This window comes from Glycine max, chromosome 16 (genome assembly GCF_000004515.6).
Source record: "Glycine max cultivar Williams 82 chromosome 16, Glycine_max_v4.0, whole genome shotgun sequence".
In the NCBI taxonomy this organism is placed as follows: domain Eukaryota; kingdom Viridiplantae; phylum Streptophyta; class Magnoliopsida; order Fabales; family Fabaceae; genus Glycine; species Glycine max.
Window position 1 is genome coordinate 7,532,314 of NC_038252.2, and position 25,364 is coordinate 7,557,677.

General features: G+C 34.9%; 3 protein-coding genes and 1 pseudogene across 4 annotated transcripts; 3 read left to right on the top strand and 1 right to left on the bottom strand.

The window, feature by feature from the left end:
- Positions 1-1,142: 1,142 nt before the first annotated feature.
- Positions 1,143-4,513, top strand: LOC100809606 (RING-H2 finger protein ATL39). The gene has a single exon (XM_041010279.1). It carries the CDS (start codon positions 2,936-2,938, stop codon positions 3,431-3,433), a length of 498 nt encoding a protein of 165 aa, XP_040866213.1. The 5' UTR covers positions 1,143-2,935; the 3' UTR covers positions 3,434-4,513.
- Positions 4,514-7,930: 3,417 nt separating this feature from the next.
- Positions 7,931-13,892, bottom strand: LOC547656 (syntaxin). 2 transcript variants are annotated; one of them, NM_001249060.2, is made up of 7 exons: positions 13,515-13,892; positions 12,761-12,854; positions 12,324-12,463; positions 11,988-12,062; positions 9,300-9,457; positions 9,082-9,182; positions 7,931-8,402 (listed from the first exon to the last, which is right to left on the bottom strand). In NM_001249060.2, the coding sequence occupies exons 1-7, from the start codon at positions 13,700-13,702 to the stop codon at positions 8,337-8,339; spliced, it is 822 nt and encodes a 273-aa protein (NP_001235989.2). In that variant the 5' UTR covers positions 13,703-13,892; the 3' UTR covers positions 7,931-8,336. The 2 variants fall into 2 exon arrangements, with proteins under 2 accessions (NP_001235989.2, XP_040866134.1); XM_041010200.1 differs by having other exon boundaries at positions 7,956-8,402; positions 9,082-9,457; positions 13,515-13,891.
- Positions 13,893-16,498: 2,606 nt separating this feature from the next.
- LOC100810142 (uncharacterized) lies at positions 16,499-17,611 on the top strand (annotated as a pseudogene).
- A 4,945-nt stretch (positions 17,612-22,556) lies between these two features.
- LOC100810672 (D-inositol 3-phosphate glycosyltransferase) lies at positions 22,557-25,036 on the top strand. The gene has a single exon (XM_003548536.5). It carries the CDS (start codon positions 23,404-23,406, stop codon positions 24,904-24,906), a length of 1,503 nt encoding a protein of 500 aa, XP_003548584.2. The 5' UTR covers positions 22,557-23,403; the 3' UTR covers positions 24,907-25,036.
- The last annotated feature ends 328 nt before the right edge of the window (positions 25,037-25,364 follow it).

Genomic DNA, 25,364 nt, shown 5'->3' on the forward strand with positions numbered 1-25,364 from the left:
ACGAACTTTAAGATTTTGGGTTGAAGTGTGATGTTAAGTTCACTTGTGTGGCTGACTCATGACCCATTGGTACTCTTTGTTTTTACCCCCTCAAATGCACAACACAATCCATATATCTTATACAATCCAGAGAAGACAATCCATAAGTATTATTAATATAGTCTAGAAAGTGCAATTTGTAGGTGTATTGTTTAATTTTTTTTGCATCAAGCATTGTGGTTACACCATAGGATCTTGTAACTTTTAGCTGCAGATCACAAATTACAACTTCGTACTATATGATGTGACATGACAAGTGTACAAATGCGTAGAAAAAGGAATTGAAGTAACAATCATGAATTACAACTTCACATTGTATAGCACTTAGAGCATCTTTAATGTTAGATCTTGAGTAAAGATCTTGAGCTCAAGATCTAGCCTTGTGTGGATCTCCCAATAAAGAGGCACCAGAGATCTCCAAGGTGGAGAATGGGTTCTTCTACAAGAACCCTGAAGATCTCTGACATATCTGAAACAACACAAAAAATATTGAAAAAAAATAGAAATCAGTGGGAACAACCAAGGTCATTGAAGAAAAAAAAACAAAATAGGAAGAACAAAAAGCTAAACTTACTTGGAGGTGGTTGTAGATGGTCGCGGCGGAGGGTCATAGACGATCGTGGACAGTCATGATGGAGGGCCACAAAGAAGGAAGGAGGAAGGGGGTCGCAAAGGGGGTGAGGGGGGAGCCACAAGGCCAATGAGGGGAGAGGAAGGTCGTGAACGCGAGAGGGGAGAGCAATGTTGTTAATGGCGGATGGCGGTTCATGGCGGAAAGCCAAAAATCTACCATAAAAATATGGCGGATGGCGTAGCCGGAAAATGGCGGACAAAAAAAAAAAAAAAAAAAAATATATATATATATATATATATATATATATATATATATATATATATATATATATATAACCAAGTACCAACACCAAATAAACTCATTCAAATTGAAAAAAATCAATGGATTGCATTCAAATAAACTAAAAAAGTTAAAAAGTTTCATGAGTTCATACAAAAGAGGACTGAACAAAAAAAAAACGTGGTGTCAAACAGAAAAAAAAAAATAAAAATGGGTGTAAAAAATAAAAAGGGTGTCAAATAGAAAAAAAAAGTTGCAGACATAAAAAATGGGTGTCAAACAACAAAAAAAAACAAATAGAAAAAACGCACCATCGTCCACAACGTTCGCGCTGTGCGTCACTGCCGTTCGCGCTGTCGTGTGTCGCTGTTGTTCGTCACCGTCGTTTGTGGTGCTGTTGGTCGCTGCGACGCTGTTGGTCGCTGCTTCGCAGGGTCGTGCCGCTGCCGTCATCGCTGCTGGTAGTGGTGGCTGCTGGTGCTGGTTCGTTGCTGTTTGTTTCTGTTCATGGCTGCTGCGCTTTTCAAAATATATTATCGGGTAGGGTTGGGTCGGGTCAGCCCAACACCTACCGCAAAAAAACAAAAAGGCCACTATTCCGCCTTTCCCGCTATTCAGCCATGACCTGCCATGGCTATGGTGGCCGCCATGGCACCGCCATTAGCAACCCACCACGCCACTGCTATTTGGTGACGTTTTTTCAAAATTTCATCACACTTTTCCGTCATGGCGCCGCCATGGCCGCCATTTGATAACACTAGGGGAGAGGGACGAGGACGATGACGAGGCGTGAAGTGGAGTGGAGGGAGAGGGAGGAAGGAGAAGGAAGAAGAAGGTGGAGGAAAGGGGAGTGACAAGGAAGAAAAAGAAAAAAAAAAAAGAAGGAAGAAGATGAAAGGTCAGGAGAGAGGAAGGAGATGAAAAGAAAGAGAAAAAATAAAAAGTGGGGTTAGGATGAGGGAGTGAACCTTGGGAAAATAAAAAAGAAAAAGGAAGTGTGAGGGAGCTTGGTTAGGATAGGAGAGAAAAAATAATTAATTTAACAAATAACTAAATAAAATATTAAAAAATAGGATCCACGCGGAACCTATAAAAAATATCTAAGATCTTAAAATAAAATATATCATATATTAAAGAAAAAAATGAGACAAATCTTAATAGATCTTTCATCCTAAATGATATTATGTGATCTATCAAAAAGTGATCTAAGATCCTAATTTAAAATTTATCATTAAAGATGCTGTTATGCATCATATAAAATGGTCATACTTTTGATTTGGCCTGATCTACGATCAAAACAAACATATGCCGGTAAATTGTTTTGTAGCATACCTATTTTGAAGAAAAAAAAGTTTGTAAAAGTGACGAACTAGATCAACCAGTCTAAAATAATAGATCTATGAATCACCACATTTATCATTAGATGTTCGTACCTAGATCGTCGTGAAGGTATGCTTTGTTTTAATTTATTTAACATATTACTGTCAAGTAACAAAGAAATGAAAGATACAATCTTCGGATGTTCGAAAGCCGAAAAGACATCGTTAAGAGGACTTTGGCGCCTCTGAACACAGTGGATGCTTGTTTTAAATGATGGAGAGGATTCCAATAACCTCCGGTAAGAAGCAAAGCTATAGACACTTGGAAATCCAAATTAGTGAGTATACAAGAGATGCGTAAAATGAGCTTCACTTGTAGCTTTAGGCGTGAAATTTCTTATATTTCTTCTGTTATTGTCTATAAGACGTAAATTTAAAATGTTTTTTTAATAAGATGTAATTTATAATATTTTTTGGATTAATTATTTTTATATTAGAAATATTCTTCATAAAATGTATTAAGACAAGTTGAAAGGAGGTCCAGAAGACGTTGGAACCTAGAAAACAAAGAGACAATAAATTAACATTAAGAATTTCTTGCATTTATAAAAACAAGACGATTGTATAGAACCTAAGCCAATATTCCAAGGCCGGCTTTATCTTTGTCTCTAGACTTTATAGTCTGAATTAATTAAAGTCATAGTGAACACATTTCTCTATATCTATGGACAATGGTGATGAGCCTCTGTTGCATGGCAAAATCGGTACCATACTAATAGCCATGGGTTCAGCCAGTTTCCTGGTCACAATATTCCATCTCGTAATCCTTTGCCGCACCCACCGCCAGGTGGCGAACAACCAAAATTCAGAACAAGAAGAAGCCCTAGGGCGGCGCACGGGAGAGAACGCTCGGGTGCCGCACCTGATTCCAGCCCAGAAGTACGAAAAGAAGAAGAAAAGTGATGGTAACGAGGGTGATGAAACATGTGCTGTGTGCTTGGAAGAGTTCGAAGAGGGTGAAGAGTTGAGGAGGCTTCCGGAATGCATGCACTTTTTCCACGTGGCGTGCATAGACGCGTGGCTCTACTCCCATTCCAACTGTCCCGTTTGCAGGGTCCACGCCACGCCCTCGCCGGCGTTGAATGCGCAACACACCATAGATATCATGCAAATAGCTCGCGTTCAAAATGGCTCTGCACGACTTGAAATAATATTGACCTGAAATATCTGCATGTCATCTTCTTAATCCAACCCAATGTAAATCTATAAGATAATTAAGAGCCATGAACTGAAACCCATGATAATAATTACAATATATATATACATATATATGTATGTGCGCGAGCTGATAATTAACGTAAAACTAGTAAAAAAAAAATATATTATGTGTAGCAGGTTTTCTTTATTTTGATGATAATTAACTTTAAAATTATATTAACAAATGTTTGACACCTAATAAAAAATATCTGCTAGAAAAGAAATTTAGCTGAGGTGAGGATTCATTAGAATTGGTGCACGTCACTTCGAGTTCGATTGAATACGCAACCGACTATTTTCAATATATTAACCAAATAGAAATTGGAATCGGGAAAAAATGATCCATGCGAGTCACAATCCCATCACAATCCTAGATTGTTTTATAATTATTGTTTCACTCTAAATTGTCACGCTTCATTCTTATTCTATAAGGAACTAATTGAACACATTAGCGTAAACATATTTTTATCCATTAGTCCCTATATATTAAAAAGAGTTAACTATGTTGTTTGGAAAAACAATTATTGAAAAAAGATAGACTTGAAAGCATAAGTTACACATCAAAACTCTAATCCCCTAAGGCGACCTGGGTCTTATCTAGTTGGATATCTTTTTAAGTATCATTTTAACTGAGTGAAATATGAGTATAATTTTTTATTGACGGACAAACAAGCCACAAGTGAAATATGAGTATAATTTTTTATCTTGAAGTTGTTGGTTTCAACTTATGGATTTTGAAAACACAAAAATTTCACAAGTATTTTTATAAATAAATTAATTGAAAAATATTTTCATAAATAAATTGATTAAATTTTTTGAAATAAATTAAAATAAAGTGTTATGCTTTATTAATTTTAAGATATCATGTAACCTTGGGAGTCATCATTTCTTCAAAGAATCAAGCACCATCATTTAAGTGTTATTTTAATCATTCGATCCAATCATTTTAGTTTTGTTAATTTATCATTCAATCGACTTAGTTTAAAATTTTAATATGATCTGATTCGATCCAATTTAAAGCAATTTGGATTGAATCGGCTTTCAATTTTATTTTCAGAGAAAATATTAAATAAGAAATAGAGATTGAATTGTGTTTTTAAAAATTTTAAACTTTTTCTTAGACTGAAAATGCATTTACCATTTGATGTAGATTTAACAAAAAAGGATAAGGGAAGTTTAAGAAAAATTTTATCATACAATAAGAAAAACAATTTTCTTGATAAATCAAAAACAAATGTAAGATCTAAAATCAAATTTGAATCCTTTGTCAATTAACACAAAGATAAACATTAAAGAAAAGCATACAAAAGTTTATATTAAATCATCTTTATTCCAAGATTACGTCTGATTCTTGACAACCCACCAAATTTTCACTAATTTATCACAAATTTACAAGTCCAAGTAATCTTCACAACCACTTTTGGCTCTTACAAATTCAAGCTCTGCATCAAGTTTGACTTAACTCAATATTATTTGTCCTACCAAGTCATTGCTAACTCTAAACAAATCAATAAAATTTGTTGGAAGTTTGTACACTGACTAATATTAGATCGTCTTCCAAATAGATATATTTCTCAACACTTTAGTTTTTTCTCTCAAGGTTTACAAGGTGTTTTGAGAGCGTAGTATTTATACAAAGATTTACAGAAAGCTTTAAAAAAAATAATTTGTATATTGTTTCTTCAAAAAAATTTCTATTTGTAGCCCTCATCTTCAAGTATATGGTATTCTTTGTCAACCCTCTTGACTCACTTAAAAAAGTAATTTAAAAAAGCACATGAACAAGTTTCCAGATGCCACTACTCGTCAAACCTATGCTTCTAGTTTGGTGATAAAAGGAGAAAAACCATAGAGATGGAATGGATTACTGAGAACAAAAAATAAGTTACAAGAATCCAGCAGGTCTAAACAGATTAAATGACAGGCAGTGTCTATAACTTGGAGAAACAAGAAAATAAAGTCGTCAAATTCAAATTCAAATGTCTTTCACCCTTAATAAATACAAGTCAACTGTACAATTGGTAACAAGTACTGTTATGAAACACGATAGCAACAAACTTATAGACATAATTTCTCCAAACTATTAAACCATATTAGTTTTATAGGCTTGTGACTATAAGTAGACAGTAGCAATGTTTGAATATACTGTCCTAACACTAGCTTTAGAGATCCAACAAAAAGTTCTCAACATCAGTCCCTGAATTATGTTTGCAAGAACTATTTATGAAATCTTTGGAAATCACACAATCTAAATCATCTTAGCATGTAAAATATTTAGAAAAAATATGTTTATGATGTTACCTTGTTGTAGCAGCAATTCCAAAAGGTATTGCAGATGTAAGTAACATTACTAACATATTGTGTTGTTTGGTATTTAGTCACTTGGACATGATAGCTTTGATATTCAAGAGGAGCTTCCTTTGAATCCACTGAAATATGTCTGTTGAAAGGGTTAAAACCTGCAAAGTAGCTCTCATCGCATCAGTAAGAAGTAACTGTGATTAAATAAACCAAAGAATCATGGCACTTCTGCATCATGAGAATTAATCATTGTTATCACTTATCAGCATTAGATCTAACTACAGATGAATTAGTATCTATGTAAAAAGTTACAGAACATTATATCTCATTAAATTATACGCATCAGCATATCATTGATTGAAAGGGCCCCCTGCGTATAATTGTAAAATTATTGGAACACCAGTTTATGACTCACTATTTTCTTTAAAACAAGTTGCAAAACCAGTTCAATAACAATTGGAACCAGGCAAACAATTCTTGAACTTTTTCTGAGCAATTCAATGTTCAAATAAACAAAGATCGAGACAGGGGCTTCAATGTGTATCTGAACCATAATTAACATAACAGATTCCAAAGCCTTCTTTGTGAGATTTTCATACAAACCCATCTCAGTCGTAGAATGACTTAGCCTAAGTCTTAATTATGTTTTACCAAACAAAATTGAACATCTTGACAGATTTTCAATAGTTGAACATCTTCTACATGGTCTCTTTAACGTTTCAACTTGAGATTACTTGGCAGTTGCACTCCAAAGCTTTAATGTCAACTAGAACAATAGAAAATCTGATGCATAAAGCTTTAACGTTTCAACTTGAGCAAAAGGTATATTATTATTAAAAATAGTCTCAAGACTCTAGAAAAGCAAGATACAAAAAGAGGGGAATCTGATACAAAAGGTATATTATTAATAAAGCCTTAATTCAAAAAGTAATTTTCATAGCTACCCTTGCTTGCATGAAAAATTATCAATAACAATCTCTAACAAGATTCACAATGAGAAGTATTTTTCAATGACACCCAAGCAAGCAAGCAAACACACACAAACATGGATTGGATTCCCTTTCATCAATTGGCTTTACGAAATGATCTCTTCAACAACGCCAGTGAGAGCTGCAGAGGGCGACATGGTGGGTTTTGTCAGATCTAGTTTCTGAAGATAAAGAGAATGAAAACCGAAAAGAATCGAACCCGTGATCATGATTTGGATCTAGATCTCGTGGTTTTGGGGATCTAGATGGTGTTCTTGAGATATAGCAGCTGATTTAATAAAAAAAATGTTTCATATCAATTGTATTAACAACCGATGTAAAAAGACCAAAATCGGCCAATCATTTTAAACAATTAAGGGATCAAATTAATCATTTTAACAATTAAGGACATGATTGTTGTGTTTCAAACAATTAAGGGATCAAATTAATCATTTTAACAATTGAGGGACCAAATAAAAACTTAAATTATAAATAAGGGACCAAATGTATTCCAATTACCCTCCTCCAAAAATTTCTACTAAAAAGTTAGACGTTTATCTTCCATAATCCATATAGTTACAGGAAAAAAAAAAAACCCTGTGATCGTATCTTGCACCCTCACATTGTGACCCATATTTTTAATTGCTCAGAAGTAAACAAAACGAGTACACAACGAAGACCAAGTAGCACCAAACTATAGATGTCGGAACAATGCTGCAAGGAAACAAATAATCTAAGATAATTATGCAACTACGGTTGGATGGACATTTATAAATACAAACTCCGCAGGAGACAAGACTACATGTACGTAAACTACAAAGAATTGTACGAAATGCCAGTTAGTTTAAAAAGTTGATTTCTGAGTATAGCAGAAATTGCCAGGAAACTCCCCATTGAAGATAGCGATGATCTTTGGAATTAAACCCCAAAGTTAAATCTTGATATTTTTTTCTTTTTCTTTTATAGGGATTGGCCACTCTTAGAAGGGTGAATATTAACATGGAATGAAGAAAGGTGTCCATTAGCATAAAGAAAAAGGAAAAAAAGAAACCTTAGTGCCATTATCAATTTCCCACCTTTCCTTGCCTTGTCATGTTTTAGGCTTTCGAAAGAGACGAAGAACAATTGAGTATCATCACGAATAAATGCCACACACCGACAATACATGCATTTTTCCTCCATACACATTATAATTCCAATTCTGAAAAAGAAAAGCACTAAAACAAAAACAAAATACCATATACGAAGGTTTTGCCGAAGAGCCAGCACTCAGCACAGCTAGCCAGTTTTAGCGTTGCATTTACAGGTAAAGGACAATCAAAGAATTAAATACTTTTTAATTAAAGAAACATGGAGAGAACTTACACCATAATCCGTGACACATTTTAAAACCCCAAACACTAACATAGAGAGCACATAAAACCACACAACAAAATTATGGGAATTCCCACATCATGAACTGAAATCAGATGCAACAAACTCCAGTCAACCACCAGACCCGGCAAAACACCAATCAAGTGACATCATCAGCAAGGGAGATGCTATCTGCTTCCCTGTATATATGCATTTGCTCCATAATGGAATTGAGACAATCTTTGACTAAGCAGCAAGAACTATGATCACGATGAGAAGCACAATCCCAAAAATCACCAAAAGCAAGCATGTCTTTGAAGAAAAAAGAAAAGAAAATAACACAAAGTTAACAAAGGAAAATACACAGAACTTTCAAAGGGAAATAATATAAAAACCAAAGGTTTGACTAAAGATCAAGGTGGTAGACAGTCTATGATAATTCCTGTAAGTAGGAAACTACAAAAGGTAATAATGTGAGTAAATCGATCAATTTATTCACAATCGGATTATATTTATTTGATACACTATTGCCAATATTAGTATTGAAAAAGAATACAATTGAGAAAACAAACAAATTCCATCAACCACTGCTTCTCTGCCCTCTTGTGCCGACAATGCAATAATCTGTATGCAATATGCAAACTGAATACTAGACAAAACTAGAATAGCCCAACTACATAGATCCAAGATGCACTCCATGAGTCTTGGTCATTTGTAGAACTACGGACCATGTATTCTAGTCATTAATAAATTTAGACTAAATGTCAGTTTTGATCTATTATGTTTTAGTATTGTTTCATTTTGGTCATGATTTCAGCATCACAAGCCTATACAAAACTATTTTAAAGTCAAACCCCTTTATTTGGTCCTAAGTCAATCCTCTTCAGGAGATACCTCCTTCGGAGATTACACATATAAAAATTCATTTCATGGAAGCAGGTTAAGATTTACAAAGAGTAATAAAATTGCAATAAGAAACTTGATATATTACCAAAGAGGAATTTGATCTTTGGGTTTTTGAAGCTTTTGCAAGTTGAGATTTTGCTTGTGCAGTTGCTGCATGGGAGTTCTCAATGTTGGAGCCAATATCATCTACAAAATGAAATTTAGTGGCATTAGATAGCGTGAACAGGTACAGAAAAATAAATTCATTCAGTAAAATAAAGATGCAAGTAATCAGGAAGAACAAAAGGAAATGGAATAAATTACCAATCATGGCTCCTTGCTCATGGACAAGCACAGCAAGATCTTTGAAGATCTCATTAACTTCACCAATTTGCTGTTGTATTTCTTGAATGCCTTGCTCCCTTTCCTCAATAATAGCCTCATTGAAGGCAATCTCATTATCTAAGAATAAAACCTCCTGCCTGCAGCATGAATAATGCAATAGCTAAGGTACTAAAATAATGCAATGTGGAGAATTTGAAAATTTTGATAACATAAATGAATTCAGTTGTTCATCTACTTTAGCGACACAATGGAGAATCCTACCATTGATTATGCCACCACCAATTCCATTGCACCACAAAATCTTTAAAAAAAAAAAGAGGGGGGAGGGATGGGACTAAGGGGGGGAGAGAGAGCGCTTTTGGTATCAATTCTTTTCAGCATAATAGTATGTTGCAAATGAATTTTTTTTTATCCTGGGTTAAAGACCACAAGTGCTTCTCAACCCACTGGGTTAGAGACTAATCTTGATCGCGATGCGTTACTGCTGCTAGCTCAAGGGAATTTTTCACATAGAGGGAATCTAATATGGGTTCTCCAGCTAAATAGATTGTTTCCTCACTTGTGAATAAAGCGGCTGGAACAAAAAAATGAGGTTATAACGGAGGCACCATCGGAACTTGTCAGAATCGTCCCAAAAATCTGAGATAAGGTTGCAATGGAGGGGCAACCTAGGCACTGGAAGCATGGCTAGAACGGGTTGTTCATGCGCTGGCAGAAGGACGCACAAAAAAACTGTTTGGCACGGAGAAGAAGGGCACGTGGATGCACGTGAGGCAACAGCGTGACCACTGTTGAATAGATCAGCAGACGGCGAGCACGATGGTGTAATTTCCGGTCAAAATGGCAGTGGCGGCAGAGGTGGCCGAAAAAGTCACCAGAGAAGGAAAAAAGGTCGCCTGACTAAGGTCAGTGAGAAAAGGGGTGAATTGAAGACTAAACAGTTTGCAAACTTTTTTTTTTTTATCACTAGGGAAAGTGGGTCCTTCGGGCAAGAAAGGTTTGTGCCTCTATTAGGCTCTAGATACCATATTGAAAAGAAAGGACAAAGGCATATTGTGACTGTAAACCATGTGTCTGAATACAACACGGATGAGAAATTATATAGGCTTATTGCAATAATTACAAATAAATGGAGGATATCTGGTTTCCTCTTCATCAGATATTATGTGCCTATAATCTACATTAATTACAGAATACTCCTATTGATTCTTAAGAATTATAATACCTACTTATAATCTAGTTATTTATTAGGTATACTTATAGTTATGTAAATACCCAAATCATGAGCACCCCTACATGAGAGTGAGATTCAAGAGATCTTGCATCATTTTGAGGCATCCGATGAAGAGGGAGTGGGAGATGCTCCAATTGATAACAATGAAGAGGATTATATTGGGGTTCCAGAAAATGATTAGAGTCTTTATGTTTGCATTATTTTTTTTTTGGAAGGCAACAAATATAGTATATTTTATTAATCATAGAAACAGCAGCACCAGAGGTACTGCTGGTGACTTATACATAAGTGCAAGGCACCTGATAACATCTACCAGCATAATTAAAAACAAGCTATGACCCCACCACATATCTAGATCTGACTAACCCAAATTAACCAAAATAGTCCCCAAGATTGGAAGACCAGTGGTTGAACGAAGTACAGAACTTTTTATCTCTGGTCTTTACCCATGACCATGTTAGGAGTAAAGCGTCTTCCATCACTTTGGCTGGATCAAACCGGTGGCCTTGGAATACCAAGAGATTCCTATGCTGCCATATTGAGCTTGTTAATGCAATCCACCATCGACACCATGTTTTATGATTCTTCCCACCTCCAAAGCCATCACAGAATTGGGCAAAGTGAGATGCTGGCTTAGCTGCAAGTGGACCAACTATCCTACTCCAGCTCAGAGATTCCCACCTTTATGTTTGCATTATGTAGTTATGCTTCTATCATTTTGTTATTTTGAACTCTTGAATGAGTTTGTTAGGTTATCATTGTTCATAGTTCTTCTTTTTCTTTTGAACAATTCAACTCTTTAATGAGTTTGTTAGGCATTGGTTATTGTGAACTCATGAAACTTGTCATGTTTTTCATTTATATATGTGTACACACACACACACATATATATTTTAATTACTTATACCAATTGTTTTTTAGTTTTATTATTTGCATTTACTGTTATGTCTACTGTTTTTTTACTTTTTTAATTTTTATATATTATTTTGTTAGTATTTATAATTATATATATATTTGGTCCGCCATGGCTTCCACCATTTCCGCAACGTCATCCGCCATAAATTTATGGCGGATTTTTTGGCTTGCCGCCATGGTCCGCCATCCGCCATAAACAACACTGGTAGTACTAAATGCAAAAGTTAAATTGGAAAGATAGCCATTTTCTGATAAATAATTGATGTTCAGTTATCCAATAAACATAGAGAGGTTCCTTTTTTTGGGTAACCACTATAATTAGAGCCTTTGGTGTATTAATCAATTCATGTTCCTTTGAATCACCAAAAAAGAAAAAGAAAAAAGCAACAATTCTTTTTTGGCCTAATGTAATTTTTCAAATGATTAATACTGATCATTGACTTAAAATTACATTTCAATGTGTGACACCAACATCACTGATTTACTACTAAAAGTACTAATAATATATGAGAAATCACCTCCTTGATTCCACAAGCAGGGCACGCTGTTCTGGTGACTTATCAGAACCAACATCTACTTCGCTAGCTGTATAGCTGCAAACCAAAATGAAAATCCCATGTCATATTGAATATAACGGTAATGAGAACTAATACCAACAGAACACTTATATTGACTACATAAGAACAATTGATCATCAAGAAAACAAGTGCATCAAATTAAGCCGCAAAATTCTCAAAGTAACCTACTCTTCACTCTTCATTGTTCAAAAAACGAAGCCACACACTTAAAAACAAAAGAGAAACACAGGATTTCCCCTAAACTTTTACAGGCTCTAATAATAATACATAAATCACCTCGAAGGAAGGACTGCTTGTGGAACAAAAGGAGTGTACGCTGTTTCCCTCTCAGCTGCAAGACGTTGTGCCTTCTGAAACTCTTTCAACACTGCCTGAAAATCTTTCGCAAGTTTAGCATCTGCAATCTTCTTGCTTGCCTGCAATAATAAGAAATGTTTTTGAGGCAAAAGACATGGAAGGTCATGGAACCCTAAAATGCAATAAAGACATTGCCCGTAACACAAGTTTTCACAGTATTCATTAAAAAATGAGGCAGATTGATTATGAAATTACCAATTCAGTAAAACTGACAGCAACAATTTAAGCAAAAACAGTGTTTAGAGAAGTTCATGCATTTTGGAAGTTGATCACAAAATACTGAGACTGAGACCATATAAACAAACCGATTTGCACATGCAGATGCAGTACAATACAAGATAAAGTTTCAAACTTACATTAACTTCAGCATGGTGATCAATGTCACTGGCTTGCTTAAGTTTAGCTGATGTATCTTTCACCAATTGCCCAATATGTAGTCTTGTCTTGTGGCTGCAAGTTCAAAAATAGTCTAACACAGTAAGAACCTAAGAGATTCTTGTTCCACTAAATTAAAACATAATATACAAAAGGGAGCTGAGTTCAGTTTGCAAGGCTGAAAAGGGAGTTCAGTTTCCCAAGATCCCTCAACTTCATTCACTTTTGAATCACGAAGTTTCATTTTACAATAGTATAACTACTCAAAACATTATAAGTACTGGGGGAAATCATCATTGGACAGAGTGTCCTGTTCCTGATATGAAAAAATAGCACATTAGCATATCACTATTATAGCTTAATCCTGACTAAAGAAACAATTGAGAGGAAACAGGACCTCAATCAAAGTATCAACAATAGAAATGCTGATAATTCCCCCCATCTGCTTTTCAATTGACTCTTTCGGAAGTGGAAAAACAGTGGGATACAACCAAATGTTAAAGACTTGATAACTTAAAACGAACCCAAGGCAGTTAACAAGCAACTTGGAATTTCATTAACGAAGTAACCTCAAATCACCAAAAAAAAAAAAAAAAAAGGTCCACTGCAATTGAATTGAGAAAATGTGCAAGTTATTGTAACTCGAAGGGCAATTCAGCTGAATCAACAAAATAAAATTGGTCGTATTTCTTGGGGAAACGAAAAAAGCAATGATAAATTGTTAAAAGAACTAACAGTTTTTCGCGGAGGTCGGGGGTGTCTTTGGGGGTTCCGAGGGTGTTGACGAGTCTCTGGAAGGTGGAGACGGCGGTGTTGATCTGGAATATTCCGGCAGCCACCGCTTGCGTCGGGTCTTGCTTCCCGTTCATCAACCCGCGCCTCGAACTGAAGGGCCGCCCAGCCTCGATGTCCTGAAAGCTCATAATTCCGTTTCACTTTCTCGAGAAAATCGGGGGAATTTTCCAGAGAAAGAGAGGGAAAAGGCCACCGGGATCTGGGACGAAGAAGGAAAAAAAGAAAGAAAAGAAAAGACCAGAATTTGGGGAATTAGGGTAGTACAAGAAAAGCGAAGGAAGATTTGGATTCGGTGAGGTAGTTTCTTCGGTGGGTCTCTTCTATGGTTGTAATTCCCTGCCGCTAGTTGAACTGGAGGCGCTATTAGGGGCACGTGGCGGGTTTGGATAGGATGGACTCGAGCATCTATTTTGGTGGCGTCATGGCAAATCAACAATTCCTAATTATTGGTGTTGTGCTTCTTTAATTAATTTTAAATTGTGGGGAGAGAGAGTTTATATCTAATAATACAAAAAAATTAAAAAATTACCTAAGTTATACACCGAAAATATTTATGCAGATGATACAAATTAGTATCAAGTGAATATTTCTAATAAACTCAATGTCTGAATTGAAACAATAAAAAATTTGGAACAGAAGTCTTCATGTTAAATAAAAATATTAAAGAATAAACATTAAAATAACTAGGGCCCTATTCACAAAAGAAAAAAAAAAAGGGACCTAAGGCACTTACCTTAATCACCTAACATGTTACATGACTCATCACCCATACTAATAATTAGTTTTTTTTATATTATTATTCTTGAATTTTCTCATTAATTTTGTGTAATGTGTCAAACGTAGAACACATGCACATAATTTTTTGGCATTCACCCAGTGTTTCATTTTGAGTATGCACTTTTAATTGGCTGTGTTTATCTAAAATCAAACAAAGATTATTTTGTGTTGTGACATGCATTTTCAAATTGTTGAGGAAGAAGAATCAGGCTTTCGCTGTTCACTCTCGACAATAACAAAGGCTATTGGAAGGATTTTTTTATTCTCATCTTGTACAAGTGCCACAAGAAGAGTCCCTTTATACTTTTCATACAAGCAAGTTCCATTGATGAGAACAACGGACTTGCAATGTTGAAACCCATTGATGAATGGACCGAAACTCCAAAAAAAACGATGAAATTTCACGACACCCTCTATTGTTTGACCTTATTGGAGGAGGGGTGTATTGACCGTGTTTCCTTCTCTACAACCATATTAAAAAGATAATCATACATAGCTTGCAACAATCTTGGTAAATTGTAGTGCGATTTTTTCTAATTACCATAGATGTTTTTAATGGTCTTTTGCTTTGTCAATAATGTTTTCTTGTATGTTGTAATGTGTCCTTTAGTGTTTTTGACATGTGCTATCAAGGCTAACATTGAAGTTGATTGATAATTTTTTGTCAATGTTTGGATACTTTTACTGACGAGTATATAAGATAACTTTGCATGATCTTATGATATGACAAGATTTGAACAAGTATGGGATTCATGGAACTTTCTAATTTTCCATTTCTTACTTGCAAGGATGTATGTTGTCCTGTACCTCCAAGCACATCCATTGTCAACACATTTGACAATTAGCTTTGTTGAAATGATGTCTTGTAATTAACTCTTTTGTTCACATGATACCAATGCAAAGCATGTTGAATTTCTTCTTTGGTTTCAAAAGGCATCCCTTTAAAGAGGATTCCCATTGCATGCTGGACTTCTTCACGATCCAATGATGGTCGTATTCAAAATCTTGAAAAATAGTTTCAACACTACTACAAAAACAAGCTTAACAACGCTCGTTCAACTCTACTGAAATCATTGTTAAAAATGTGGTGGCATTTTTGAAAATAGAAGTAACATTTCAACAACGATTTTCGAGGAAACATCATGAAAACTCCAAATCAATGACAATTTTTAGGGAAACTATCGATGAAATTGAGTATTATAAATAGTTTTGAAAAAACCATCTTTAAGTGTGGCGAATTTTGCCTTCTTTTGATATTTTCAACTCGCACCCTCTTTTAGAGTCTCACCCAAATACATGACGCCTTAGCTGCAACTGGTTCATCGCACTTGCCACCATGACTCATAATTGTTGCCATGATAATTGATTGCAATGTCGGCTCGTCAATTTGCCTCTCCACACCAACCTGAGTCGATGATAATTGTTTTTAATCATAGTAGATATAAATATCAAATAAATTTTGTATATTTGATTTAAAAAAAATGTTCTTTCAATAAAATAAAATAAAAATCTGTAAGTTATCTTTTTTTTAACAATCAGTAAGTTATATGCTTGGCCAAAAGAAAGGAAACTAATTATATCCCTTCTTTGATAGTATTAGTTTTGTAGTCACAAGAACTCAATTGTACTCCAAGTGTCCAATTGCTATATGCAAGGTTCCGATTCCAATTAAAATAATGGCATCATTATTCAACAAAAATAGAAAAACAAAATAATGGCATAATTTACATTTACTAATAGAATCTCTGCCAAGAATAAAAAACTAATCTCTTCTCTTATCATATCACCTTAATTATATATAAACTTTTCTTTCATTTTTGAAAATGTCAAATAACTTGAGATGTTTATTTGTCTATATTCTAAATTTTGAAGAAATTTTTTAATTAAAAATAATACTAAAACACACGAAAAATTTCCATTAATTAAAAAAAATGTAACAAAGTTAACATCAATATGCAAACGGATGGGTGAATTACAAGTACATGACACTAACAAAGCCCACCATATCAGTTAGAAGTTCAAGCTTTTCCTCTTTGGAGTGGACATCAATTGCATGGGGTGGAGGTCTAACCCTAGCTGTTCCAATTCTAGCCTTCATTTCCTTCCACATCAATGGCCACTTCCAAACACTCATAACAACAATAACCATGGGCATTGGAGTCTTTTTATGCCTCCCAGTAGACCTCTTCAAAACCACCAAGATCTTCATTCCCTACATTGCAACCATTTTTGCTGCCATCACTGTAGCAACTTCAACCTACACACACCACTTAGACCTCATGGCTCGTGCCTTCTTAGGGCCAACAAGACAAACCCTAAAGAAAAAAATAACCCTATTTTCTTCCACAAAGCAAGGAGTCTCTAGTTGGCTATCTCTTTATGCCACTATTGTTGGTTGCTTAGGTTCATCCATTGTTTCATCCTTCACTTACCAAATGCTCCGAGAACCCAATGACAGTGAACATGGGTTCATAAGCCTGTGGATTGTCTCAATCTTTTGTGGCTAGTGGGGTCTTTACATGCCTTCACAGCTAAAAATAGAACAAGTTCTTCTTCTGTTCCCAACATTTGTCATCAAGGTTGAAACTTTTTTCTATTTTCAAATACCCAAATGCAATTTGAGGCTTGGTGGCTATTCTCCTCTCCTCATTTTCTACAATGAGCATTTTCACCGGTGGGGTGCTTTACATAGTGGGCCAACTCTGCATTAAACCAGTCCACTTGCTTTATGTCTGGCTAACCTATTTCCTCTCCCCACTGGTTTCCTTGCCACTACTACTCCACCCTTTTCAGCACCTAATCAAGGCCAATGCTATGAAAATAAAGATTCTGGGATTCCTATTGTCACTTTTAAGTTCTGGGTTTGGGTTCTACTTCTGTAACAATCATTGGAAGTGATGGCACTTGCTGGTGGTTAGGGCCATTCAAGGCACATCAAGTGGGTTGGTGCACACTTTTGGAAGGGTGTTGGTGTTGGAGAGTGCTACTTCTAGTGAAGAGGGTGCCTTTTCTGTTTGGTATAGTTGGGTGAGAGGTGTTGGCTTGTGTGGAGGGTTCATGTGGCTTTAGTGGTGCCAAGGAAAGTCAAGACTTCTTTTGGAGCTGTTTTTTGTAGTGGCATTGTTGGAATTGTTGTTTTGCTTTTTGGAAAGGTTGGTGACTTTGGTGGTGTTGTCAGAAAGGGTAGTGAAACACGTTCCCATGACCACCTTGTCGGTGCCTTGGATTACCACGAACATATCAGCGTTTGGAAGTCTTAGAAATAATAAACCAATGTTGTAACATTAATTTTGCATTTTGTATGCCTTGGATTTTATGCCTCTTTTGCAAATGCATGCAAAAGGATGCTATAATAGAATTGATTTCATGATGATTGCTTTTGGGTGTTGATAATTTATATTTAAGAGCACAAAATGCATCAAAAAATAGATGAAAATTAGCAATGTGCCTCCATTTTTTGTGATTTCTTTTTGTGAGAATTATTAAATAACTGAATTTTTATGAGTTTTACACAGTGGAGGTATCATCATGATGATTGATAGTGTTTTTATGGGAATTTTCGGATTTTAAGCAAGGAAGATTAGGAAGTGCAATCTGATGGCTCGCGCGCAACGCTTACTAAGTGAGGGAATCCGCTCAACGCCAAAACAGCTCGCCCAGCGCAGCTACAAACCCTAAAGAGCACAAAGCCAGAGAGCACCCCGCTCAGCGCACAACCAACTTGCCCAGCGCAGCTTTTGTCGCTTCTTGCGCTTAGCGCATCCATCTCGCTCAACACCCAGTCACTAACTTGTGCTCAGCGAGACCATGCTCACTGAGAACGCATTCATAAAGTGAGAAGCCCAAAAGTCTTTAAAGCTTGAAAGGAAGGGGAATATGAAGGGAGGTTCATGCATGTTGGTGAAACAGAGAGTGAGCTTAGGCATAAAGGAATATAAAGCAAGCTGATTTCCTCTCATTTTGGCTTCAGCACTTCACCTTTCCTTGTCTTTTCCATTTGTAGTTGAGCTCTCCATGTTAATGGAGAGCTAAATACTCCATTGTTGGGAGTTTTCCAATGAGCACTCTTGATGTAAAAACTCTAACTATCTATTTAATATTATAGCTGGTGTCTTTGCTTCTATCTGTGATTATTTTCATGTATGTGATTTGATCATCCATTTATATGCTTTGTTAGGATTTAAGTGTTAGAAAATGCGGTTAATCCTTAGAACAAGGTAGAGCAATTAAAATTCTTCATCTCTAGGAATAGTGTGAAGTAATTTAGTGTGGTTTGCATCTCAGTCGTAATGTCGCTTGCTTTGTTTGATTTCTTTGAGGAATTGAGAATGAGACTAGGAGGGTTAGGCTCTTTCATGTGAGGAATTGCGGTTAGAGTAAATTTGTGGGTGCAAGTGACATTAGGATAATATTCAATAGAGAAAAACTTTTCCAATTACGTCAAGAGAGGTTTCAATAGGGCGTTCCTCGACATAATTACCTTGGTATTTATTTTCATTCGCTAAGCTTGGTGTTTAATTCTATTATTCAGTTTTAACTTGGAAAAATGTTATAGTTTATTGTACGACATGAATTATTTGTTGACTTTCATTTACATCCAACTATAAATTGTTTACAAACTGAATATGTGTCATTTGAGTACAAGAAATTTCCTGTGGACATGATACTTGGTTTTACCGTTTTAATTTACTATTTGGAAAAATTGGTGCACTTGACAATTAGTGAATATGTGTATTTGGGTTATCCCCATAAAAATGGATATATCCTTGCATAAAAAAGTCTTCAAAAAATTCTAGGACCATTCAAATTGTTCACCCCTTAACTTTGTTATTTCAGTTATTTGCTTAACTATTTTATTAGAATTACGATATTCATAGATTAAATTTGTACAAATTTTACAATTTAAGAGAGATATCAATGAGAGAGATATGTTGTTTAAAATGAATGATATGGAGGGGAAAAATGAATTATTGAAAATATTATAAATGTACCATTACCTGTTTTATGAGAATATTATATTTAAATTATATTAATTGGAAGTACATATCAGTCACGTAAATTACTTCCAACATGTCTAAAAGTTAGGTTGATAGAGCTCCACGGTGTCACCCTTTTGGCTGCCATAGGTACTTCATGGCTACGCACGACGGTGGGACACTACTCCTTACTATTTTCCCATTGTAAATGATCTTTTAAATGCTCTACACATTACAAGACATGAATGATGTTGGAAGCATTTTTATTGTTATGAATTGAAACAAAATACCAGATAGACTAGATGTTTAGGAATGGAGTCAAATTTGTTGATAATCTTTTGGTCACGACTCTAAAATGTTGTGCTTTCGTTAAGTTGTAGAGGGATCTTGGTTTAGGGAAGGTTACTTATACTCTTTTTACCTAAGGGATTAGGACTAAGAAACTTTTATTGGTTGATTTTGATATTAGAACATGAATGGAGTATGAGTTGTGTGTTTAATGGAAGAAGCAAGTAGAGTTGGTGAACTCTAACCGTGACAATGATTTTGTTATCTATTCTTAACCTCTGTTACAACTTTATATTATTATAAAATTACAAAAACATCATTTTAACTTTGTTTACATACTGGATCTATTTTAGTCCTTCACAAAACCAACTATAGTTTGTGTCTTTACTGCTTTCTTGTGATACTTGTGAGCTTAGATAGTAAATGCATGAAATTATCCAATATTGAACAAGTCTCTGTGGAATCGATACTTAGACATTTTGTTTGATACTACTTGTTACGATTTGGTACGCTTGCCATGCCCCAAACGAGGAGGGGCTCGCCATAGATCATGCGATCCCAGCTTAAAAGATGAGAAGATATGCTTCAGCCACTTTGTTGTCTTCCCCCCACACACAAACTTTGTGAGGTGATCAAACCAGCTGCAATCGAAATAATTGTCGTTGTCGTGTGATGTTGGTTTTCATTCGCGGGATTGTGGGATTCTATGCTCATCGGGAGGTACAAGTATGGACTGTTTGGTTCATATCTAATGATGGTTGTGGTGTTAGGTTAAAGTATGAGTGAAGATGATGAGTTAGTGGTGGGTTGCACACAGTGGCACTGGGTTGGTGTAGGCGACAAGGTTTGACACAAGTGGCGCACAATGGTACTGGTAGGGGTCGCATCAACATCGTTGATGGCGTAGGGGTCTGCGCACAAGAAGAAGTCTTTGGTCATGAAAATTGGATTGGGATTTTGGTTCTTGCATTTATGTTTGATTTGAATTGAAATGACACAAGGAAGGAGAAAACAAAATGGATATGAAATCTTTTTGTTTCCTCCTTTAATTGATTCAAGTAGTTTTTAACCGCAAAAAATTATAATTTAAAAATTGAAATGAATATCGACGATTTTAAAATCGTCACAAATTGTATTTTTAAAAAGTTAAAGGTCATTTCTCTGATTAACCGAGAAATCCTAACGATAAATATCAGAAACAAAACTTTTTAAATATAAAAAAATAAAACCGATTTTTTCTACCATGGGTCAAAAATAAAAATTTGATATATATAAGAGTCCCAAACATATTTTACCCTAACATTTTTTATAATTTTTTATTAACATATGCAAGACTTATCGTATTCTTAATTGAAAAAAATATATTGTATCATCATCCGTGTGTCATATCATACTCGTGTTGTATCTTGTATTCAGGCTGCATAAATCATCAACTACCAATGCATCCTTCTATGGAAAGTTGATATATTTCTAAGCAAACGCAGACATAGTTTGGCTATCTTCAATACATACCTAAAGGAAAATGTTGGGAACAGGCTAAACTTTACGTTTCAAATCACGTACACGCAAATTTCAAGTCAACCAAACAAGCCTAAAAAGAGATCCAAGTCAAAATGTACATGCTGATCGGTCTGCTTTAAAATAACAGTACTCGTTGATTTATTTTACTAATTTTTGGTTTCTTAAGAAAATTGATTTAAACTTTCACTTTTTGTATATCCAATTTTAAAATTAGTACTCCTCTAAATTCAAAATTTAAGCGAAAAAAAATTCCAAGTTGGATGCTTGAAATAAATAAATTTTAATTTTTTTCACCGGTCTCAATTTTATAATTGTCCTTAAGTTTAGGCAATAGAAATGATGCCCACATTTGAATTAACTTAAGGCTAGTCTAATAAATGTAGTTTCTTTTTTGTATGAAATCAAGAAAATTAAATGAAATTAACTCACATATTTTTTTAGACAAACTATATAGTTAATCAATATGAATTTATATATTTTTATTTATATATGAGTCTACATATCGACATCTATGATATAATATACATAAAATATAATTATGTATTTTGTTTCATAATAATTATTATGTAAGAAGTAAAAATAAGTCTCAAAATAATTGTAATTTAAAATTTTCAAACTTTTCAATGTAATATTTATTATTTTTTTACTTATATATCTAATAATATTAATTTTTTAACATAATATTAATTATTATTTTACTTATATTTTTTTTATAATATTAATTATGAAAAAAAAATCTATAAATCAATTATTGACAATAAAATTAATTTTATAAAAAATATTATTCTCTTTCATTTATTTGTTAATTTTTCTTCATCATCTGATTAAAATAAAATCTACGATAACAGATATTAAAGATAGTGGAAGTATTGTATGTATGAATAGAGAAATTTAAAAATAAACATATGTACTTCAGTATGAGAATAGTTTATTAATTTTTCTTCATCTGATTAAAATAAAATCTACGACAACAGATATTAAGGATAGTGGAAGTATTGTATGTATGAATAGAGAAATTTAAAAATAAACATAAGTACTTCAGTATGGGAATAGTCAATTGTGTTTGTTAATGTGCATGTATGTTAGGTAATGTGCACCATTTTCTTACAAATACAAATAAATGGCATAAGTGTTCGTGCGTGCATATAGAAAACGAATATGCATAATACGGTTGAGTTGCATTTACAATACTATGGTAAATTCTGGCGGTTCAATGCGTAATTGTCACATCCACGACTTCTTTGACCGACAAATACAAGTTGATTGCATTAGATGTATTTAAATGGCAAAAAATAATTAAAAGAAATATCAACAGTAATCAACAAGCCAGCAAATATCAACTGTCAACAGGAAGTCATTTTTTTATCTATAAAAAATAAATACCGTAATAATACTCACAGACATCCAGCTCAATAAACTTAGCTAAACCTCCTTAATAAGAAGTCATCTTAAACATGAAAACTAAATTTATCAAAGGAAAATAGATGCTTTGACTCGCATTTAGTATAGATACACCTTATTCAAAAAGAAAAATTAGTTTAATACAAAGTGAAATATGTGATGTAACAGAAAAAAACGAAGGAAGGTTGAAAAATTAATGAAGGTAAAATAAGAATGTAAAAAATATAAAAAAAAAATATCTTTTTCATAGAAAAAGCAAAAGAAAACTAAATAACCTAGGCAACAATGCCATATAAAAGTATATAAATCAGAAAAAGCTAAAATTTTAAAGGTTAGGTTGTTTTAGTAACTTCTTTACAAAACTAAAACTTATCTAAAAAAAAGACAAGAATCACAAGACTTATCTTATGACTTAAAAAGTCTATCTGAGTTTATTGAATAATACGTGTGAATATTGTAAATTTCTTGATATCATATCTAATTCTACTTGACTAAAAAAATATGCTTCTTGTGATTGAGTCTCTCTCTCCATGACAAAAACGAGAAATTAAAAAAGAAAACTTAATCAGGAATTCAGGATATTAATTAATGATTCTTAATCTGAATTCTGAAGTCTAATAGTGCATGCGTGTTAAACAGTCTCATTTTTTCAAATACTCACGAAACCCACATCACACGAATCCACTTTTTAGCCTCAAAGACAGGCGTGAGGAACGCACTTATAAGAAAACTCAAACTCAAACGCACTTGCTTCAGTGCATGTCTACCTCCCCAATGGCACCTCATATTCTTCTTCGCTTTCCATTTTTCCTTAACATTCATCATACAATTCCAAGTTCCAACCCTCAAGAAACCGAAGAATCTCTATGCACATATCCTCAGAACTCCCTGAGGAAATGGCCCTCAATACCACCAAGTCTAAAAACTCAACTTCACCTTCAAATTTCTACTTGTGCACCACTCTTTTCTTCATTGTCCTCTTCACCATACCCGTTCTTTTCCTCCTCCATGCCCCAACCACCACCATCTCCATATGCACCAACCCAGCCAAAACATGGTCTGGTGATCTTCAGTTAGTTGAATTTGCGTGGAACCGCCTCTCGTTTTTTGAACACAAGCCACCACCCTTTGCTCTCAAAGTTGCTGTCTTCTCCAGGAAATGGCCTATTGGCACAACCCCTGGTGGCATGGAGCGCCATGCTCACACCCTTCACACGGCTTTGGCACGCCGTGGCCATCAAATTCATGTCTTCACATCTCCACCTGATCAAGATGAGAGCATTTCAATCTCATCATTCTCTGAGGTGAACAAAAACAACCATCAATCTTCCCCTTACATCCATTTCCATGAAGGTGAGCCTGGCAGGTGGCACTATAACAAGGCGTGGGAACAGTTTGTAGAAGAAAACAAGCCAGAACCATTCGATGTTGTGCACTCAGAAAGTGTGGCACTCCCTCACTGGCTAGCGCGCAACATGTCAAATCTTGCAGTGTCTTGGCATGGCATAGCCCTTGAGAGCTTGCAATCAAGTATTTTCCAGGACTTGACTCGCCGGCCTGACGAGCCTATGTCCCCTCTCTTCAACAAAAGCATACAGGGCGTTGTGCCAAAGGTGCTGAATGAGATAAGGTTCTTCAGGAATTATGCCCATCATGTTGCTATTAGTGATAGTTGTGGTGAGATGCTGAGGGATGTGTACCAAATTCCTAACACAAGAGTCCATGTAATACTAAATGGTGTTGATGAGGATGACTTTGGAGAAGATGTTGAATTGGGAAGGGAATTCAGAACCAAAATTGGCATTCCAGGGAATGCAAGTTTGGTAATTGGTGTAGCTGGAAGATTAGTGAAGGACAAAGGCCATCCTCTGCTTCATGAAGCATACTCAAGGCTTATAGCCAAGCACCCTAATGTGTACTTGATTGTTGCTGGTTCTGGACCATGGGAGAACAGGTACAGGGATTTAGGGAGCCAGGTTCTTGTTCTGGGATCAATGAGCCCTTCCATGTTAAGAGCTTTCTATAATGCTATTGACATTTTTGTCAATCCCACTCTCAGACCACAAGGGCTTGACCTTACTTTGATGGAGGCAATGATGAGTGGGAAGCCTCTTTTGGCATCAAGATTTCCAAGCATTAAAGGAACTATTGTGGTTGATGATGAATATGGTTACATGTTTTCGCCGAATGTGGAGTCGTTGTTGGAGGCGCTGGAAGCAGTGGTAAAGGAAGGACCGCAGAGGCTAGCAATGCAGGGCAAGGCATCCCGGGAATATGCTGCCAAAATGTTTACAGCAAGAAAGATGGCATTAGCATATGAGAGGTTATTCCTATGTATAAAAGATCGTACATTCTGCACCTATCCTTGAAGCTTAGGTTAGAATAGAAACTCCTTTTGCACCTTTCTTTCATTTATTTTTGTTATTCAGTATGATAAAATTATATTCAAATTTTTAAACAATGATTAGATTTAGTTATCAAATGATTATAATTTCTTGAATCACTTTCATACATTATGGCTTCCGTATTGGTCTCGAATATGGAGTATCTAATATTGTAAGACACAATAAATAAAGGAGATTTACTAGAAGTTGTAACAAAATATATGTGAGAAATAATAATTAGAAAAATAAAGTCATGAAGATAAAAGGTTGTGAGTTTACTATACATTAGGGGATATTATTCTCGTTGAAGGGATATTATTCCTTCTTATGTACTAAGCATTTTTCATTGACATTATATCCATTTAGTATTTTACTTGAGAAGTTATATGATGTTTATTTGTTACTCTACCACAAATAGAGAGACATGTAAGTAATAGTAAACT